Genomic DNA, 17,938 nt, shown 5'->3' on the forward strand with positions numbered 1-17,938 from the left:
CCAGTCCTACCACCACCTGACATCCTAAAAAGTCCCTCACCAGCTTTCTGGTAGCCCCCTTCAGATACTGGAAGGCTCCAATAAGGTCTCCTCAGAGCCTTCTCCTCTCCAGACTGAATAACCCCAACTCTCAGTTTGTCTTCACAGGAGAGGTGCTCCAGCCCTCTGATCATCCTTGTGGCCCTTCTCTGGGCACACTCCAGCACTTCCATGTCTGTCTTGTAACAAGGGCTCCAGAACTGGATGCAGTTCTCCATGTGGGGTCTCACAAGACTGGAATAGAGGGGGGAATCACTTCCCTTGACCTGCTGGCCATGCTTCTCTTGATGCAGCCAAGGATCCCGTTGGCTTTCTGTGCTGCAGGTGTACACTGATGGCTCATGTTGAACTTCTCACCCACTATCTCTCCCAAGTCCTTTTCTTCAGGGCTGCTCTCAAGCCACTCACTGCCCAGCCTGTAACAGTGCTTGGGATTTCCTGACCCAGATGCAGGACCTTGCACTTGGTCTTGTTGAACTTCATGAAGTTGGCATGGCCCTACCTCTCCAGCCTTTCAAGGTCCCTCTGCATGGCACCCCTTCTCTCCAGTGTGTCAGCCATCAGTTTGGTGTCATCTATCAGTGCCCTTGCTGAGGGTGCACTCAGTGCCACCACCCATGTCATTGACAAAGATATTAAACCAGACTGGTCCCAGTACTGATCCTGGAGGGACTCCATTTGTCACTGGCCTCCACTTGGACATGGACCTATTGACAGCCACTCTTTGGGTGCAGCCACACAGCCAGTTCTTTACCCAACGATTCTTTATTCACCATTTAAAATAAAAATATGTGGCCCTAATTGCATCAGCTGCATTTGAGTCAGCTGAAACACCTCTGTTGATGTCACTGCTACTTGGACCACAGTTTGAAGGGGATTCTGTTTGCTGGAAGTGCTCCAGAAAGAAGCAATGACTGAGCCCTTCCTGTAGGCACCTTCTCAAAGGTGTCCCAGGCCTCTGAGCAAGCATCATGGCACACCAGCTCTGCTCTGTGACTGATGCCCATCAAAAGCACATTAAAAAATCAGAGAATTTATTTTCCATAATCAGATCACTCTTTCAGAGCAAAATGCTGTGTTTGCCAAGCCTCATAAGGCTACAAAGCTCTGTAGAAGTTGGGAAGTGTGAAGTTTTCACAAATAGCTTATTCTGCCCCTTATTCCCCCCTTTCTACATATGCACAATACAGAAAACTCTGCACTTAACAGCAATGACACCCTGAACAACAGTCCTGAACTAATCCGCAACACCGCGTGTGGAGACTGAATTAAATTCAATGACGTCTTTTGGGAGAGCATTAACAAAAAAATAGCAGCTGTGTATTCCGAGGTAAACAGCATCACTTGGTGTCTGGGGACACCTCCCGACACACAGAGAAGGTCTCAGGCACTCCCGACCACTGCGTTCCCTCCAGGGCAATCCTCACGCCAGCGGGGGGGGTGTCCTTAGAACGCTCCGGTGGCACCAGGGGGAGGGAGACGGAACAGAGCTCGAGAAGGCAGAGGGGAGGAGAGAGACAGAAGCAGGCAGCAAACAGGCAGCAAACAGGCATCAGGCAGGCAACAGGCAAGAGGCAGCAGGCTGCAAACAGGCAGCAGGCAGGCGGAAAAAGGCAGCAGACATGCAGCAGGCAAACAACAGGCATCAAGCAGCAAATAAGCAGCAAACCAACAGGCAGCAAACAGGCAGCAAGCTCAGCGCCCCCCGGAGGCCGTACGAGGCGGAGCGGAACGGGCCGGGCCTGGGTCGCCAATGGCCGCTGCGGTTCCGGTTCGCCCCGCCGAGAGCTCCCGTCATCCCCCGGCAGTCCGGGATTGGGTGAGCGCTGCGCTAGGGCATTGGCCGGGGCCGCCCTGCCCGGCTCTGGTTGGGCATTGGTGGTGCCGGTTCGGTTCTGCCATTGGCTGCGGCCGCCATTATAAACGTCCCCCGGCAGCATCCCCGCCTTTTCCTCCCCGGCGGCCCAAGGTGCTGCGTCCTTCAGCTGAAGCTAAGGCCGTTCCCCGGCGACTGGCACCGCGCCCCCACCATGGCCTCCGTCTCCGAGCTCGCCTGCATCTACTCAGCCCTCATCCTGCACGACGATGAAGTCACCGTCACGGTGAGTGCGGGCCCGGGCCCCGCTGCCACAAGATGGCGGCGGACTGCGGCATGGCCGGCGGCGGCGTGGGGCGGGAGGCGGCGGGATAGGACCGGGCCGGACCGGGCGGGCTGCTGAGAGCCGCTGTCGTTACAGGAGGACAAGATCAACGCGCTCATCAAGGCGGCCGGAGTGAACGTGGAGCCGTTCTGGCCGGGCCTCTTCGCGAAGGTGGGTGTAAGGGAGGTGGGGGAGCCGTGGGCGTCCGGGGGGGCTGAGGGGATGGGGGCTGCGGGGACACGGCTCCGGCTGCAGAGCACAACCACACAGCGGCTGTCCCTCCGTGAGGACTCGGGCTACGGACCCCCAGGGGTTGAGCTTCGAAATACCGACTGAAGATGTGGAAAACCCCGAGTTTTCCACAGGTGGAAACGAAGCAGGCGGCTGCTCCGTCATGTGGCTGTTTCAGCGCCACGCCCGTGGTGTGACTCGGCAGCTGCACAGAGTTGAAGGGAAGCTCATGAGGGTTCTTTGGTGCTTGCTCTCCCCAGGCTCTCGCTAACATCGACATCGGCAGCCTGATCTGTAACGTCGGAGCTGGTGGTGGTGGTGGGGCTCCAGCTGCAGCTGCTCCTGCCGGTGGGGCTGCACCTGCTGGTGGGGCTGCCCCTGGTAAGTGGCTTCTGCCTCCGAGGCTGGAAGAAATACCTGGTTAAAAAGCTGGTTCCCCTCACAGTTTAGTGTGATTTGTTGTGGGTGTTCCAGAGCAAAAGAGCCTGTGGAAAGTCTGGAATAGCACTTTGAGTCAGTGTACAGCACTAGTGTTACCTCAGAATGGTGTCATCAGCAACTCCTTGTGATAGCTTGGAGGGAGAGCACCTCTAAGCTTTCTAGCTTTTCAAATTTGGTAGGAATTAATTTTTAAGGCACGAAATTATTTTCTTAGTAGTGGGAACAGTTGTCTCCTGGGGTTGTGAGCTTAGCTTGATCTTGCTTTTTGATGTTAGTCATTGTGTGGTGTGTGACTCCTAAGAGCTGATATAATGGGAAAATCCTGATTCCTTTCTCCTTTTCTAGCTGAGGAGAAGAAAGAAGAAGAAAAGAAAGAAGAATCAGAGGAATCTGATGATGACATGGGCTTTGGTCTTTTTGACTAATAGTTTTGTACTTGTCTGTAATAAAGAACATGTACCCTTTGTCTCTTCTGTGGAGGTGTGTGTGAAGTGAGGGGTGTGTGGGTCACCTGCAGGTACTGAAACTGCTGGGACTGTGTTTATCTGGGGACTTCAGAGCTTCCTTGTCAGGATTTAACACAGGCAAAGCTCCCAAAGTTGCATTTTTTTGTATGGTTGCCACAGGGAGCAGGGGATGTGGGAGCTGCCTGGGGGCCTCTGGAGCTGCACAGTGTTTGTGCTGCAGCCCTTACCTGGGGGCAGCTGGCAGCACCAGGGCATGAACCTGTTTGGGGGCAGCTGAAGGCTGTGGCACAGCCAGGGTGAGTGGGGAAAAGTGCTGCAGTTGTCACTGAAAGGCTCGTTTGGGGGTAAATAAAGCTGGGACTCGGGTTTCTCAGCAGCAGGTATGAAGCAGAGCAAAGCTTGCAGTGCCAGGCACCAAGCCTCAGGTGTATGGGTTGTTGGGTTTTTGGGTTTTTTGCTTTTCCAGGAAAATGAGTGAGCATCTCTGAAAACTGCTTTGAAGGGTGAGTGCAGAACTGTGTCAGTTCATACACTGAAAGGAGTAACTTTAAGATTTATTTTTAAAATAACTTTCAGAGCTACTGGTGCAAGGCACAGGCTGCCTTTCTAACGTGTATTGTAAAATAATAAATGAAAATCATGCATTAGCAACAAGTTCCGTAAGGACTGGAATTGTGCAGGAGGGTTGTTCCGTATCTAGACAAACAATGGATGATGCACTTGGTGCTGTCCCATCTTCCACAACACTGAAGCTCATTTTTTTAATGTTTTTTCCTGAAGATGCAGGCACCCACGGCACAGTTCAGTCCATGCAACCTCCTGCTGCTGAGCACTCAGTACTCAGCTTCCAAAATAGTTCTGCAAACCACTGAACTGCTCTCTTCCACCCCCTTTTTTAAAGAAACTTCCCCTAGGAAAACTGATTTTGGAAAGTTTAAAGGAATGTAAGGAATGACACCAATTAATTAGAAGCTACACAGATGGTAACAATATGTTACTCTGTAGCTGGAGTGGGAACTGCTTTCTGGAAGACTTTAACTCTGCCTTAAGTCCTGCATTAAGTGAATCCTCAAAAACTTGTGGATCAGCTTTGGGAAAAAAATTCCAAGCAGAGAAAACTCACAGTGGTTTCTTCAGTGCACACAAACACACAGAGAAAATAATACAGCCAGAAGGTCACTGGTAACACCTTTTTAATAGGTCAAAGTAACTGTACAGTTCATTATATTCTTCCTGAGAATAATTTATATCCCTCAACAGCAAAAAGGGAGTGTGGTTTTTATTTTAACAGAAGAGATGGCATAACTGGAAAACCAAGGAAAAATCTAATTACACTGCTCTACTGTAACTCCTCCCAGGCAAGATAGGACAAAAGGATGGGTTAGTTAACTACAGTGGATTTAAAATATTCAACATGGCTTTAATCTGTCTTTATAAATTATATAAAAATTGGGGGACGTGTGAATGGTTACAGAACTCCTCTAAATGCAGCTCTGAATTGCTCTGGTACAAAGCAGCATTTTTGCTTCCAAGGAAAACAACGTTGCTACAAAAGAACTGGCACGTTATTCTGGTGAAAAAGACAAGAGTTTTCAGTTGTGTTCTACAGCTAGTTCCAAACAAATGCTCCACACATTCACATAAAAGTAAAAGGCAGGAAGATGAAGAGGGCTTTAGTTTTGTCTTGAAATGACCGAAGTCTTGAAAATATAGCTTTTTATTCTTTCTCTGTAAATTGTGATTAGCATATTGCGACGTAAGTGTTCTAATAAAAAAAAATTCCAGTCTGGATAGTTCATATACTGTGGGCAAGAATTCTCAGCCCTGAGGTTTCCCCGAATTCTTCACAATATCTTTCTCTGATCTGCTGCTCCGACAGTTTCGGCTCCGAGACCGTAACCCCGTGGCAGCCCCGGGCTCAGGGGGGGTTTGAAACCCACGTGTGCTCCATAGCTGTGATTTCCCAAGGACTCCTGTACAAACTTCATCTTCTCATCAAGCTTCCTGAGTCCCAGCCCAGCTTGGCTTTGTGATAAAAACTTGGTCAAACGTTTGTCATGAGAGAGAACCAAGAGCTCTCAGTCAGCTCTGCTGAAGCAAGAGGCGCCGGAAAGCCAGGATTACACCGGGTTCATCCTCACTGCTGGTGGAAGGTGAAATCACATCACAAGCAGAATTCTTAATAACAGCCTGATGAAACTTCCCTCGGAGCTTAGTGTGGTCTGGGATGACTGATCATTTTCAGTCTGGCTTGATCAATAACATCCAGCAAGTTTTTAGCATCCACAGCCAGAGCGTGAGCAGCCGTCAGCATTTGCTTTTTGTACTCCTGCTGCAGGCTGGTCATGACGTACTGCTGGGCCAGCTTCATCTTGTTAATGAGCTCGGCCAGGTCTGAGTTCAGCAGCTTCTGGGCCATCTCAATCTGGAAGCAGAGGAGTCAATCAGCTGCATGCACAGCAATGATACCCCAGAGCAACAGCACTACCTACACCCCCACCCCTAACAGCCCCCACCCTAGATCTCTGCTTGTAGCTGGGGTTGTTCCTGTGGGTACCACATGGATCAGATGGAATTACAGCACCTGGTGCTCCACACCCAGTGCACTGCAAGTGCAGCTGTGTCAGACACTTAAATGACACCAAGACTCAAATCTAGCAGTGGATTTTAACACAGATCTTAAGAGTTTACACCTTGTTACAGGTTTCCAGGTCCCTGTGGTCATCACTCTTTTCATTACCATTATTAAAGTAGCTCTAAAAAATAAAAGGGGTAACACAGGTTACCTAAACAGGCAGTGAAGTCAGGGTGATTGTCCAAGGGGGCACTTAGAGACCATTCTCTGACTTTCTCACTAGCACACATTCAAGTTTTATGGTTTTACTGTTTTTTTACTTGTTTTACTCATGAACTCACTGAAAGGTCTCAGTTGCTTCTCATCCACACCTGGGTTATTCTGGGATATCTACACCTCCCAGCTGCACCAACCTGTGCTCGATTCCCTGTTTAATGACTGTGTGTGCAAACTGTAGCTTACTGAAAGATTATTAAACTTTCACTAAGAAATTCTGTGCAAGTGTGTGCATGTTGTACACCCTTCAGTTACACCCAGTTTTTGGTGTCTTCACTCCAATCTACATCCACAGAGCAACTGGATTGTAATTCATTAATTTCATGTGAGTCAAAACATGGGTGTGCAGAGAGGAGAACACAGAATACAGAAGAGAAGCCCTGCCTGAGGCCACCTTGAAATGTCATGACTGAGCTCTACCTACGTACCTCTCTGTGGGTGCTTGCAGGAAGAACTGGGAGGCTCTCATCTACTGTTGCCAGTAAGGTTCTTAATGCCAAACCAACCTCCTAAGGAAAAAAAAAAAATTAAGAAAATAAAGTTTAAAAACTTGGAATGAATGGATGAGAGACTTGTAGCCAGAGTGCTACAAGAAACTGATGCACTTCATTTCTCATCTGCAGAAGAAGGGAGTTGGAACAAAGTTGAGGTACTTTGAAAACCTCACTTGCATTTCCATGTTTCACCATAAAAACAAAATGCTAACGGGTTAATTTTTTTTAAAAAAAGCTCTTTAAAAGTGAAATGTGTCCCTGAGGGAATAAAAGCCCCATTTCCCACAATATTGTTAATGGAATTCAAAGCTCCAGCCCCTCTTGACCACAAGTTACCCACCCTGCAAACACAAAAAGCTTTTTAACTTCCAGCTTCCCAGAAAGTTTCTCCTGTGTCACTTGAGGACTTGACACAGGAGAGAACTTCAGGAAAGAAATATGCCACTGATTCTTGGGGTTGTCTCCATACCTTCACCATGGGCACATACTCCTCCGGTGGAGCTGGCTGGATTTTACTGGACATTTCTATGACCGCTTTCACCAGCCCAGTTACATTCTCGTAGACTTTGTCATTGGACCGGTCCAGGTTGGCCGTGGGGGGCGGGCTGATTTCCTGCGGCTGAATCTGGAAGCAGAAAGGAATTGTTCAACCTCCTTTCCCCAGCAGATGGAGCTCAGCAACTTCCCAACCTCCTCAGACCGCCGGGAAAATCTCAAAAAAATCGCAATTTTCCCCCGCCCCGGTCCCGCTGGGTCCCCGTGTCCTGGCTGAGCTCGCTGGCTCCTGGATCTGAAGGAATTTTCCTCAGTTCTTCTGACTGAGCCTGAGCTGTGATGTGACACTGGGAGATTTTTACCAGGACATCCCTGGAGAGCTTTGTGTGTAACTACCAGAACAGAGAGGAAAATAATTTGAGGAGTTTGCAGAGTACTTGACACATCTACGGGGGTCACTACTGATGGGCACTGCTAAGACAACCAGTAACAGGCATCCCTCATTCCATGAATTTGTTTTGCACCCCAAAACAATGTCAGAGTACAGTTAGCAGACTGATACAGTAAAGAGAGGATGTTGCTGTACATATGATTGTTAGTGAAAAGTCACAGCAGATTTAAACTAAAATGGTGTCACCTGTACAGGTGGGGAACCTCAAATGTTTTCATACAGTTTGTTTCCAGTAGATCAGAAAAGCAACACAATAGATTAAAAAACTCTGTAATTCTTATGCATGCAGAACTCCCATTGAGTCAGATCTGTCTGGTGTTAAATCCAAGACAGACTGAAATAATCCTGGGACAGAAAAGAAACAAACTTTGAAAACTTCCTCAGGATCTCTACTCCTGAACTCTAACTACAAGCATCCCAGTTCCCTGCACCTCTTCAGTGCCACAGGATGCCCAAGCAACCACTCAGAGGAAGCAGAAGGTTAAAAATTTGCTTATTTCCTACTGGTCACACAGCAATCATCCACCCCTGTTGATCTGAGATGGTATTTGATCTGTTGATCTGATGTTGATCTGATAATGGTATTTCAGCCCACCACACGGGGTTACTACTGGTTCTGACAACTGGTCCTAGTTACAGAGATGTTCCACTGGAACCACCTGAGATACTACCCAGATGAAACTATAAAACACCTGGATGAAATCTGAGGGAAGGATTTAGTGCAGAGTGATTCCATTTTGTTGCGTTTCACCGAGTGTGTACTGACTGCTGCTACAGAGATTCAACCTAATGCATTGATTAGAAAACACCTTAGGAAAAAGAACATTGTAATTGTCTCAATCAGCAGTGAAAGGCTGTGATTCTAATTGGATTCAGCAATCAAGAGGTTAAAAGAATCATTTTGGCAAAGTCACATGCAAAGACATTTTGGAACAGGGCACAGACACACACGCTCACGCACTGCTTACCCTCCATGGCTATGGTTGAGCAGAATGTGGGGGAAGGTTAAAGAAATTTACCAAAAGAAGGGAAAAAAAAAAGAAAGAAAAACAGTATTAATAAAACTCAGCAGGGGAGAAAAAAAATAAAACACAAACCAAACCCAAAACCTGTAGCAATCAGAGACCGGTTAAAAAGCCTGCAATGCATCCTCAACAGTGGGGCAGTGACTCGTGTTAGCTCTGGTCCCTCTGTTAGGGAAGCACCGTGTGCTGGGGCCCTGCTGTGCACCCCTGTGGGAGTGGAAGGATTTGCCATGCACCCATGCTCCCTGTTTCCTTAACACATGGGGAAGAGATCATGCAAAGCTGGTCAGGAGTCAGCCAGGCTGGTGAGCAGCAGAGTGGTGACTGGAGCAGAGGACTCTGCAAAGGGTCCTGTGCAGCCCTGGTGCCTTCACACAAACAGTTCAGTGCTCAGGTAAAGAAAATGTTGCATTTGTCTTTCTGAATGTTTTGTTTGGGTTGTTTTTAGAGGAAAGAGGCGGTCATCTTACTGCACAGCTCTTGTTTGCTGTGGTTCAGAACTGCCAAACACCCACACAAGATGGATTATACCCAATGCAGTTTCTACAGCCAGGCCCTAACATTTCAGGAGTATGGACATCTGCATTTCTTAACATTCTTTTTTTTTTTTTTGCTGTGTTTTCTGTTTGTTTTTGTTTATACCCAACATGAACAGTATTATAGCTCTGCAGACTATGAAGTCAGGAGTTTCTTTGCATGGAGCATCCGACTGTGCCCCAGCAAGCAACACAAAGCCAGACATTTCCCAGTGTGTGCCCTAAAAGCTCCTGAGGGCAAGCAGTTCAAACCCTCTTAATCTGTATTCTAAATGCAATTTGTATTCCTGCAATGGGAGTGTGAAATGGGTGTAGAGAAAAGGGAGTTTGGATTGGTTTGTGCCCCACCAAGAAAACAGCCCCTTATTTTCCAGTAGCTTGTAGCTTTGTTGGTATCTGCTGTCTGAAATGGATGATGCCTCTGGGGTTCATTTCAATTTGAAGAAACTCCTGAAGAGAAGACAGTATCAGCCTTTCTTTTCTACTGAAAGAGGTCTGTAGTACATGACTCTTGTTCCCTCATTATTACTGATGATTTTGGCTGCTCAGGTTGCTTTGCTGTTAAAAGGAGGTATTTCAGAAAACATTTTTCATGTCCCAGTGTCAGCCTTTAGAAAGGAAATTTTAGAGAAGTCAAGGTGAGCAACACATCTGTTATTATTGCTTTTTGATATTTTCTGAGGCCTGGCAGGTCAAAAAGTACAGGCATCAGTTTATAATATACATAATCCTGCTCAGATTTGCCACTGCCTGTCTATTTATGCTGATTCTTAAAACATTTTGATAATCTCAGAAGAAGAGAGCAAGAGTGAGACAGGCAGTGGCTGAGATCCATTTGTGCTGAACATATTGCTCTCATGGCAAGTTTGGAATTTCAGGCTTGGATGAAATGGATTTTTTCTGTGCTTTTTTACACCACCCCAAATAAATGTTGCTGATCACAGTAGCTGTGTTTACCACAACATGGATTCCTGTTCTTTACTACAGGCTTGGCAGGGCTGAGATGAGCAGGAGGTTCTCCTTCTGTGAGGACCACAAGCAGTAGCTGTTGTCTGACAGCAGGGCTTGCCCTGGGGTGTTTGGAGCTGCTGCAGACCCTGTCCCTGTCCTCTCAGGAAATAGCTGGGGGACAAATACATCACATCCTTGGGTGCTACTGATGGCATCAAGTGACAAAATGGGAGCAGCAGGAGGAGTGATCCAGCTTGAATGCTCTGGTCAGTAATGCTGCTGTCAGTTCCACAGTGCCTGTGGGAGGTTCAGCTCCAAAGGTTGTGAAAGAATGCAAGGGTGATGTGTACACATCAGCTGTGCTGTCTCCTGACAAGAGAATTCCCAGCCACTGTTAAATCTGGTGGATGGAAACCACCAGCAGCAGAAACAGCTCCAATGCTTCCCCTCAGGAGGGCCTAAGGTCACTCAGGTTTTTGTTTCCTGAAGATTTGGGAAGTGGGATTCCCAAAGGCAGGGAACAACCCCCAGAGGCAAGGTTTTAAAAGTGACTGATGTACTAAGGAGAAGTTTCATTAACAACAACACAGGATGGGCATGTTTCATGGTGCCCTGCAGCATCTCTCTGCCAGAAAACTGTGGAGTTTCATTTTTGGCTTTATTGCCTACTTACCAGAGATGAAACAACACATTAGAAAGCCTCTCAGTCACAGGTGAGACAGCCCTGACCACACCATCTCCTCTATGCCCCTGTTCCTCACAGCTAGAAGAGTTTTAGGAGCCTCAGTGCTGCAGGAGCTTTTTGGAGCACCAGAGTTCAGACATCTCCCACTGCTCTATGACCAGGGACAGGAAACTTTATTCCCAGTTACCTGAGTAACTGGGAACTCTGGACGTGCTCCTTCCTGCCCAACAGAGCTGCTGAGGAGGGAGGCTGGATCCATGCAGGAGACCTCATATGCTCTTCAAACTAGAACTAAGCTAATCTGGGAAAAGTTCCAGGTGAGGAACAAGCTGAATCACTGCAATGGAGGATATGATCCCACCAGTTACCTCCCAACTTCCCTGGAGAGCTGCCAGAGCATGCCTGCCCCATGACAACATTTACTTGGGAAGCCGAGTTGCTTTTGCCTTCCATGGTCTCTACTTCAGGAACAGCAAACTCCCTCAAAGTGGTAATATTTTATTTTCTGAGGAGCATTTCACGTGACACTCAGCACATTTACCTTCACCCCTTCGTTGTAGCTGTCCACAGGGCTGTTCAGGCTTGCCAGGCTGCCCAAATGCCCGGGGGCTCCAGGGCGGGGAGGTTTCTTTGGCGGAGCTGAGTGATCTGCTGAACAAAACAAATCTGCATTTTAGAGGACCAGCAGACCAGATGTACCTGCACAATCCTGCTCTGACAGCACCACAGAACCTACACATGCTTTACAGTACCAGCAGAGATGTAAATCTTCATGTGTCTCAGAGTAAACCCATTGTAGGAGCTACACTTGCATCTGTATTTTTACCGAAGAAACTAAGATGGAAAAGGTGGTGGAATTGATCAGGGTTTCCTGTGATTATGAGAACATGGCTGTTTTACACCAAGATATTTCAAAAATGCCTTTGTGGGGCAACTGCTACTCACCTTGGTACATGTAACGCCAGGCCTGAGAGCTACTCACCCCTTTGTACCACAGCTGAGTGCTGTGGATGTGTTGTGTGCACCTACAGAAAAATCAGACTCCTCATGGCAGGAATCCTGGGTGTGATTCACTCTGAGACTGAGAAACCTAAATTTAGGTGTTCTGTTTTGCATGTCTGAACTCCACACACAGCAAAATTCTACAGTGATTCAGCTTCCTCCAGACATTTACTGCCCGTGGATGAAACATTTCCTTGCCTTTGCTGACTGCAATTCTGGAGACTGCACAGGGAACTTACACGCAGTGCACTGAAACACCTATGAGTAGTTATGTGGAACTGAATCCACTCTTTGTATGGAAATGCAGGTATAAATCTTTGTTCACTACTGCTGCTAAGAAGCCAAGGAGTCAAGATAACATTATATGTATTTACTGCTTACCTGGTTTACCCACAGGTTGATATATGTGCTGGTTACCCGCCTATAAAATAAAATAAATAAAATATACATTTAGAATAGTTATTAACAGTGCTCACAACTTTCATCAGCACCATCTCAAACAGTGAGAGTGGTTAAACATTTCCCAACAATTAAAAACACATCCCTATTCACCATCACTACCTAAGCTCCTACCTACAAGTATTTTCTTTATACTGTAAGAAAGACTTCTCACTTATTTTGTAGCGCTCATAACTCCTGGCCTCTACATTACAGTTTATCCTTCATTTATTTATCAAATGTGCTGGTATATTCACATTAATTTTTAGCCTGTATTCAGAGATTAAACTTAGAAAGTGAGGGTGGTGAGGAAGAAAAGGCAGTGCAACAATTAGGAGACCAAAGTATTTCTGACTTGCTGAATCACTGCCATAATGGGAACAAATTTCTAAGCTGGTTTACTTCTTTTTATTGTAAAGCCCTTAATCAAGGTCAATTTGCTTATTCATCTGTAAGTTTTTTTATTTAATAATAGATTGAAGTGACTTGCCTTGGTAATTATGTTTATACAACCTTCATGGCAACCTCAGTCCTTGAGGGCAGCAGCACAAAGTGCAGGGGAAGGGCTCCAGCATGATGCACGGGTGGGGGTTCCCATACCAGGGGAACCCCACGGGAGTGGAGAAAACCCACAGGAGCCTGAAGCTCCTGCCACAGGAGCTGAGGAGACCTGGGACCACTTCTTCTGAGAAGTGACAGAGCTCCAGGAGGAGGTGAGGAGGCTGAGGACTATCACGAAGTCCAAATGTGAGGGTTAAAGATGTGATGAGAAAATATCCTACCATATTACACCTCTTGGATTATTACTGTCCATTACTGCTTTCTCATGTAGTCAGTGATGAATAAGGGGTCCAGAGAGACTTCAGGGCCTTGGGATGATTGGTTAAGGGATGAGGAACACAAGCAGTGTTCTCCTCTATCCCTCCTCTAAATCCTCCAGTTGCAGAGATTGATGAAGGGAGAAATAGAAAGACCCAACACATCAATACCTGTCTCCAGCCCAACAGAATTTTGGGTTTTTTGATCATGGGTTGATCCACAGGGCTGCTGGTGACAGACAAGGTGTAACTGTCTAGAAAGGGGAAAAGCATCTTTGCACAGGAGTAAGCAGAGCTCATTGTAAGGGCTTTAAACTTGAAGGGAGAAAGGGATACAACCAGGCTCACTTGGAGTTACACCTGGGGGTTACACCTGGGGCTGGCATGACAATATTTGAAGAACAGTGTGCTAAGCAAGGTTCCCAGCCTGCTCCATGGTGTGCTGAGTACACTGAAGCACATTTGAGATGTCTTTATAACAATGAGTGCAGCATGAGAAACAAGCAGGAGGAGCAAGAAGCTTTGGGCTGTAAGTCTCACCTCAGTGCCTGGTAAAATTATGGAGAAGGTTATTCTGGGAGTTACTGAAAAATACTAGGGACATAAAATAGTCATTGGCCACAGCCAGCAAGGGTTCAGGAGGGGAAGGTTGTGCTTAACCAACTTACTTTCCTTTTATAATGAAGCCACCCATCTAGTTGACTAAGCTAATAGATACAGCTTGAGACCTTAGCAAAGCTTTTGATACTGAACTTCCCAGTATCCTTCTGGAGAAAGTATCCAGCATACAGCTAGACAGGTCCACAATGTGCTGGGAGAGAGCTGGCTGCTGGGTAGGGCTTGAGTAGTTTTGGTAAGAGGGGTAACATCAATCAGGTTGGTGGCAGTCACCACTGGGGTTCCTCAGGGCTTGGATTTTGGGCCAGCACTCTCAAACGATCTGGATGCAGGAATTAAATGCACATTAAGTAAGTTTGCTGATGATATTCCAACTAGGAGGAGCAGTGGGCTCCTTTGAGGGTTGAGAGGCCTTACAGAGAGACCTGGATACACCAGAGAGCTGCTGTCACCATAAACCTCTGAAACTCACTGTCCAATGATCTCACACAGCTGCCCTCTTGTTAGAACCAACATCTGCTTTCTGCCAGCACCATCAGTCATGTCACCAACTTTGATTTGTGTTGTTGACCCAACTAATTCGAGTCTGACAACCCTTGGAGAACAGAAAGGGGGGGAAGAGAAGGAGGAAAGTGAAATTCCACTGAAACAACTCTTGCACTTTGACAGAAAATTTTTGTATATTAAAAGTATATGATGAAAGAATGTGCCTGGAGTTATACAGCCATGTGCTCATCAGTTAGGAGCAGCAAAATGTGTGTGATAACTTTTTATTTGTACCACACCACATCCAAAACCTGCATGGTGCCATTACACTTCTCCCTCATAGCACCCCTGAAGCTGCTGCTCTGAGCAGGAACCAGAGCTGCTCCGCTTTCTGCTCTACACCCTGCCAAGTACCACAGTGATTAATCAAACAAAAAGTCACTTTGTGGGGAGGACTTACATGACCTCAGTGCACTGGATTCTATCCCTGACATTGTCACAAAAACCTCTGTAGTGCAGAGCAACTATTTAATCCTAATTCTCCTAGAAACAACTGCCTATTTCTCACCCTCTTGATGAGAAACTTGAGACTGACTCATGGCAGCATTAGACATTTCCCACTGCAAATGAAGTCAGCCACAGTTATGTTCTGAATTTATTAAGAATTACAAAATCAAATTCTGGAACTAGAAATGTAGCCATCAAGAGTTAGAGTTTCTCTTTTAAAACTCATTTTGCCAATGATCACACTATTTTCTTCACACGCTTTTAAATGTGATGTGAAATTGTGCTGCCTCATCTTGGAAGACAAAACTTCTACAAGCAGTTTGGGATCTGGGTGTTGTATTTTTTTAATCTAAACCCAGGCATTCACACTGACAACAGAGAAAACAGCTGGGCTGCAAGAAGCTGTGCTTTAAACCCACTGCCTCTGACAGTCACCTGGATCAAACCTCTGACACGACTTCAAAATCTCCAGGTTCTTTCAAAGCATCTTCAAGAGTGCAGCAATACTTTACTTGCTTTTATATAAAGATGCAACGATAGCAAAGACATAACAATACCTAACACTCCTATCCAATTTCATGGGAAAAACCCTAGCAGCTTCCAGACTGGAATGTCCCAAGACCACGCTGTGGTGTGTCACTAATACACTCATTCATGATTGTACTCTGGCTGCAGGTGTAGGAAGAGTCCATAAATTCATAGGTAGTGACATAATACTAAAGCCAAACTAGGAATTTACAATTGCATCCCAAATGAAGTAGGCAAGTAAATTAAAAAAATTATTTTTTAAAATAGTAATTGAACTTTTTAAAGGCAATCCCTGGGGACAAGGGGTGGATGAACCACAAGGTTTCCATCATTAACAGTCCCTATCCTAACCCTCCTCTTTCAATCAGTATAATTCAGAAACTCCAAGGAAATTAAATAATTGGAGAGACACTTTTAGCTAAACAGACAGGAGTTAAGCCAGTAAGAAAGAAAACCACAGCTGCAGCTGTTGTCTGGCAAGAAATTAATGGCTATGGGGTTTATTCCGTTTGTCTCACAGTGGATCACTTACCCCAAACACATTTCTGGGTAATACAAGAGTAAAATTTACATTCCTTGAAAGAAAACCCTTCAGATATTTAAACAACTGCACAAAGTTATTTTAATCCTGCTTCCTGCTGGCCGAACTTTCAGAAAACTATCCATGTTTTTTAAGTAAAAGGACCAATTATGCAGCATGTGAGCATTAAAAAAAATTGCAGCATATTTGTGGAAATATTTTTGTATTTGTTACAACAGCAGCTTCAAAGGAAAAACAAAAAGCAGCAAACCCCTAAACTGCAGCATGAACAAATTTTGCCACAGCTGCTGTTCCCACAGAAGCTGAGCCTCTTGGAAAGTTGTAGAACCATGTGATAACAGGAGAAACACTTAGCAAAAACTTTAAATCATCTCCCATAATCAAGTCAGCATCTAACACGTTCTACCAGGAAACAGGAGAAAGAGTTGGGAGATGGAAAGATCCCACAAATACTTACTGGGCCCTGGAGACCTCCGTCCTCTCGGTCGATGCTGCTTCTGGAGAGCCGCACATCAGGTTTCTAAAATAAAAATGAGAAACTTCACTGTGCACTCTGGCTCACTGATTCACACAGCCTGGGCTTAAAATCATTATGAAGACAGGAAAATGCTGTTCAGGATTTACACTGACAAATACAGATGTCATTTCAACCCCAGCCTAAAGAGCCCCAATGCTGTGCCAACAGCTCCTCCACCGCCCAACCTCAGCGCACGGGTAGAAACGCTTGTTATAAACTTTGAAAGTACCATTTCCCTAACACAACATTGGGAAACCTGCATTTTAATTTCCTCAAAGGCAGTAAGAGTTGTTTCTTTGGGGTTTTTTTGTTTGTTGGTTTTAAATTGTGTTTGCTTTCCCAGCAGCAAAATTTCAACCCTGGGTTGAGAAAAGCTGCGCAGTTAATTCCCTCTTCCTGCCCGAAGTCAGCTTATATGTACTTGGCTCCCTCTCCAAGCCTGCAAATGGGGCCAATTACTGGAGCTCTCTAAACACTGCATTTGGATACAGAAACTAACAAAGAGACATCCAGATGCAGAGTTTTCCTGATACAAGACACACAAAAAAAGAATTTTTATGTTACCTGCTTTAGGCGAGCTACAGACACTTGCGGCTTGGGTGTTTTAAATAGTTAAAATAGCTGCATTTAAAAAAAAAATTTAAAGAGAAAAGAGTAATTTCCCTCATTGCCTGAACAAATCTAGGTATGTTTTGCTTATTCTTCAAGGACAACATTAAGAATAGGGAAAGACAAAGGAAGAGACAAAGTGCAGTCAAGGTTAGGGCTTAGGACAAAAGCTCAGCAGAAGGAGAGTAATTTCCTTGTGCACTGATTCTGGCACACAAGGACAAAGCAAGAGGATTTATCTGACTCTTCAGTTCACTGTTCTATGAGTCTTAGAGTTCATTCTCTTCAGAAAACGGGCAGAAGGCAGATCTGCAGTGTAGATACAACTCATTTCATAGCTCTGGAGGGAATATGCACATAAAAAGGATGCGCATGGAACGAGAATCAAAATCTGTTGTTTAGAGAAATGCAGGCAACTTAAAAATATATTAACTGTGACTAAAATGACCCCCATGAATGGATACATGGTTTGGGAGGCCAATATATCAATTTCTTGTTTAAAGCTACTCTAGATTCCTTTCCTTCTTCGTTTCTAAAAGCACTGAGGATTAATTCCAACTTGCATATCCTACTAAATGACCCTAAAAAGCCAGGAAGGCAGACAGAACTTGCAAATATACACTGGTATTGATCTTTTTATAATTAAAAACTAAACCAGTTGTGCTGTTTTTTTTGTCAGAACAAAGTGGGAACTTTGGATTTTCATTCAATTTTGTGCAGACCGAGTGAGGCAGATGCAGAGACAGTTGCTGCCTCAAAGAACTTGCTGGTTAAAAATAGACAAATCCTACCAGACTAAGAAATATTTAACCCTATCTTCAGCAAGCAAGCAATTTCCCAATGTTTCTCCAGGAATTTGTCACAAATTTTATGATGAAAGCTACCACTGGAAAATAAAATTATTTCCTTTATTATGATGAAGATTTTTTTTTCTGTTTAAAGTCTCACTTCACAAGGTATGTTATACTTCAGTAGATACACTAAGTAGTGATATTTTTCAGCTAACAGAAATACTTATCCTTGTTTATCTAAGCACCTGAGTAACTACATTTCTATTACACTGATGT

The 17,938-nt window shown here is 45.4% G+C and overlaps 2 protein-coding genes across 12 annotated transcripts in view; one reads left to right on the forward strand and one right to left on the reverse strand.

Moving 5' to 3' along the window:
- Positions 1-1,944: 1,944 nt before the first annotated feature.
- Positions 1,945-3,325, forward strand: RPLP1 (ribosomal protein lateral stalk subunit P1). The gene is made up of 4 exons (XM_030445985.1): positions 1,945-2,141; positions 2,277-2,351; positions 2,672-2,792; positions 3,198-3,325. The coding sequence occupies exons 1-4, from the start codon at positions 2,070-2,072 to the stop codon at positions 3,275-3,277; spliced, it is 348 nt and encodes a 115-aa protein (XP_030301845.1). The 5' UTR covers positions 1,945-2,069; the 3' UTR covers positions 3,278-3,325.
- Positions 3,326-4,495: 1,170 nt separating this feature from the next.
- PTK2 (protein tyrosine kinase 2) overlaps positions 4,496-17,938 on the reverse strand; it is a 224,242-nt gene continuing 210,799 nt past the window's right edge. For 6 of the 11 annotated variants that reach the window (XM_030445996.1, XM_030445992.1, XM_030445995.1 and 3 more), the window contains 7 exons: positions 16,203-16,265; positions 12,191-12,230; positions 11,349-11,458; positions 8,579-8,587; positions 7,134-7,289; positions 6,599-6,679; positions 4,496-5,744 (listed from right to left, as the gene is read on the reverse strand). In XM_030445996.1, the coding sequence (XP_030301856.1) occupies positions 5,532-5,744; positions 6,599-6,679; positions 7,134-7,289; positions 8,579-8,587; positions 11,349-11,458; positions 12,191-12,230; positions 16,203-16,265 (672 nt within the window). In that variant the 3' untranslated portion in view covers positions 4,496-5,531. The remainder of the gene's footprint in view (positions 5,745-6,598; positions 6,680-7,133; positions 7,290-8,578; positions 8,588-11,348; positions 11,459-12,190; positions 12,231-16,202; positions 16,266-17,938) is intronic. The other 5 variants (XM_030445989.1, XM_030445988.1, XM_030445991.1 and 2 more) reach the window with 3 other exon arrangements.

This window comes from Calypte anna, chromosome 2, assembly GCF_003957555.1.
Source record: "Calypte anna isolate BGI_N300 chromosome 2, bCalAnn1_v1.p, whole genome shotgun sequence".
Taxonomy (NCBI): Eukaryota; Metazoa; Chordata; class Aves; order Apodiformes; family Trochilidae; genus Calypte; species Calypte anna.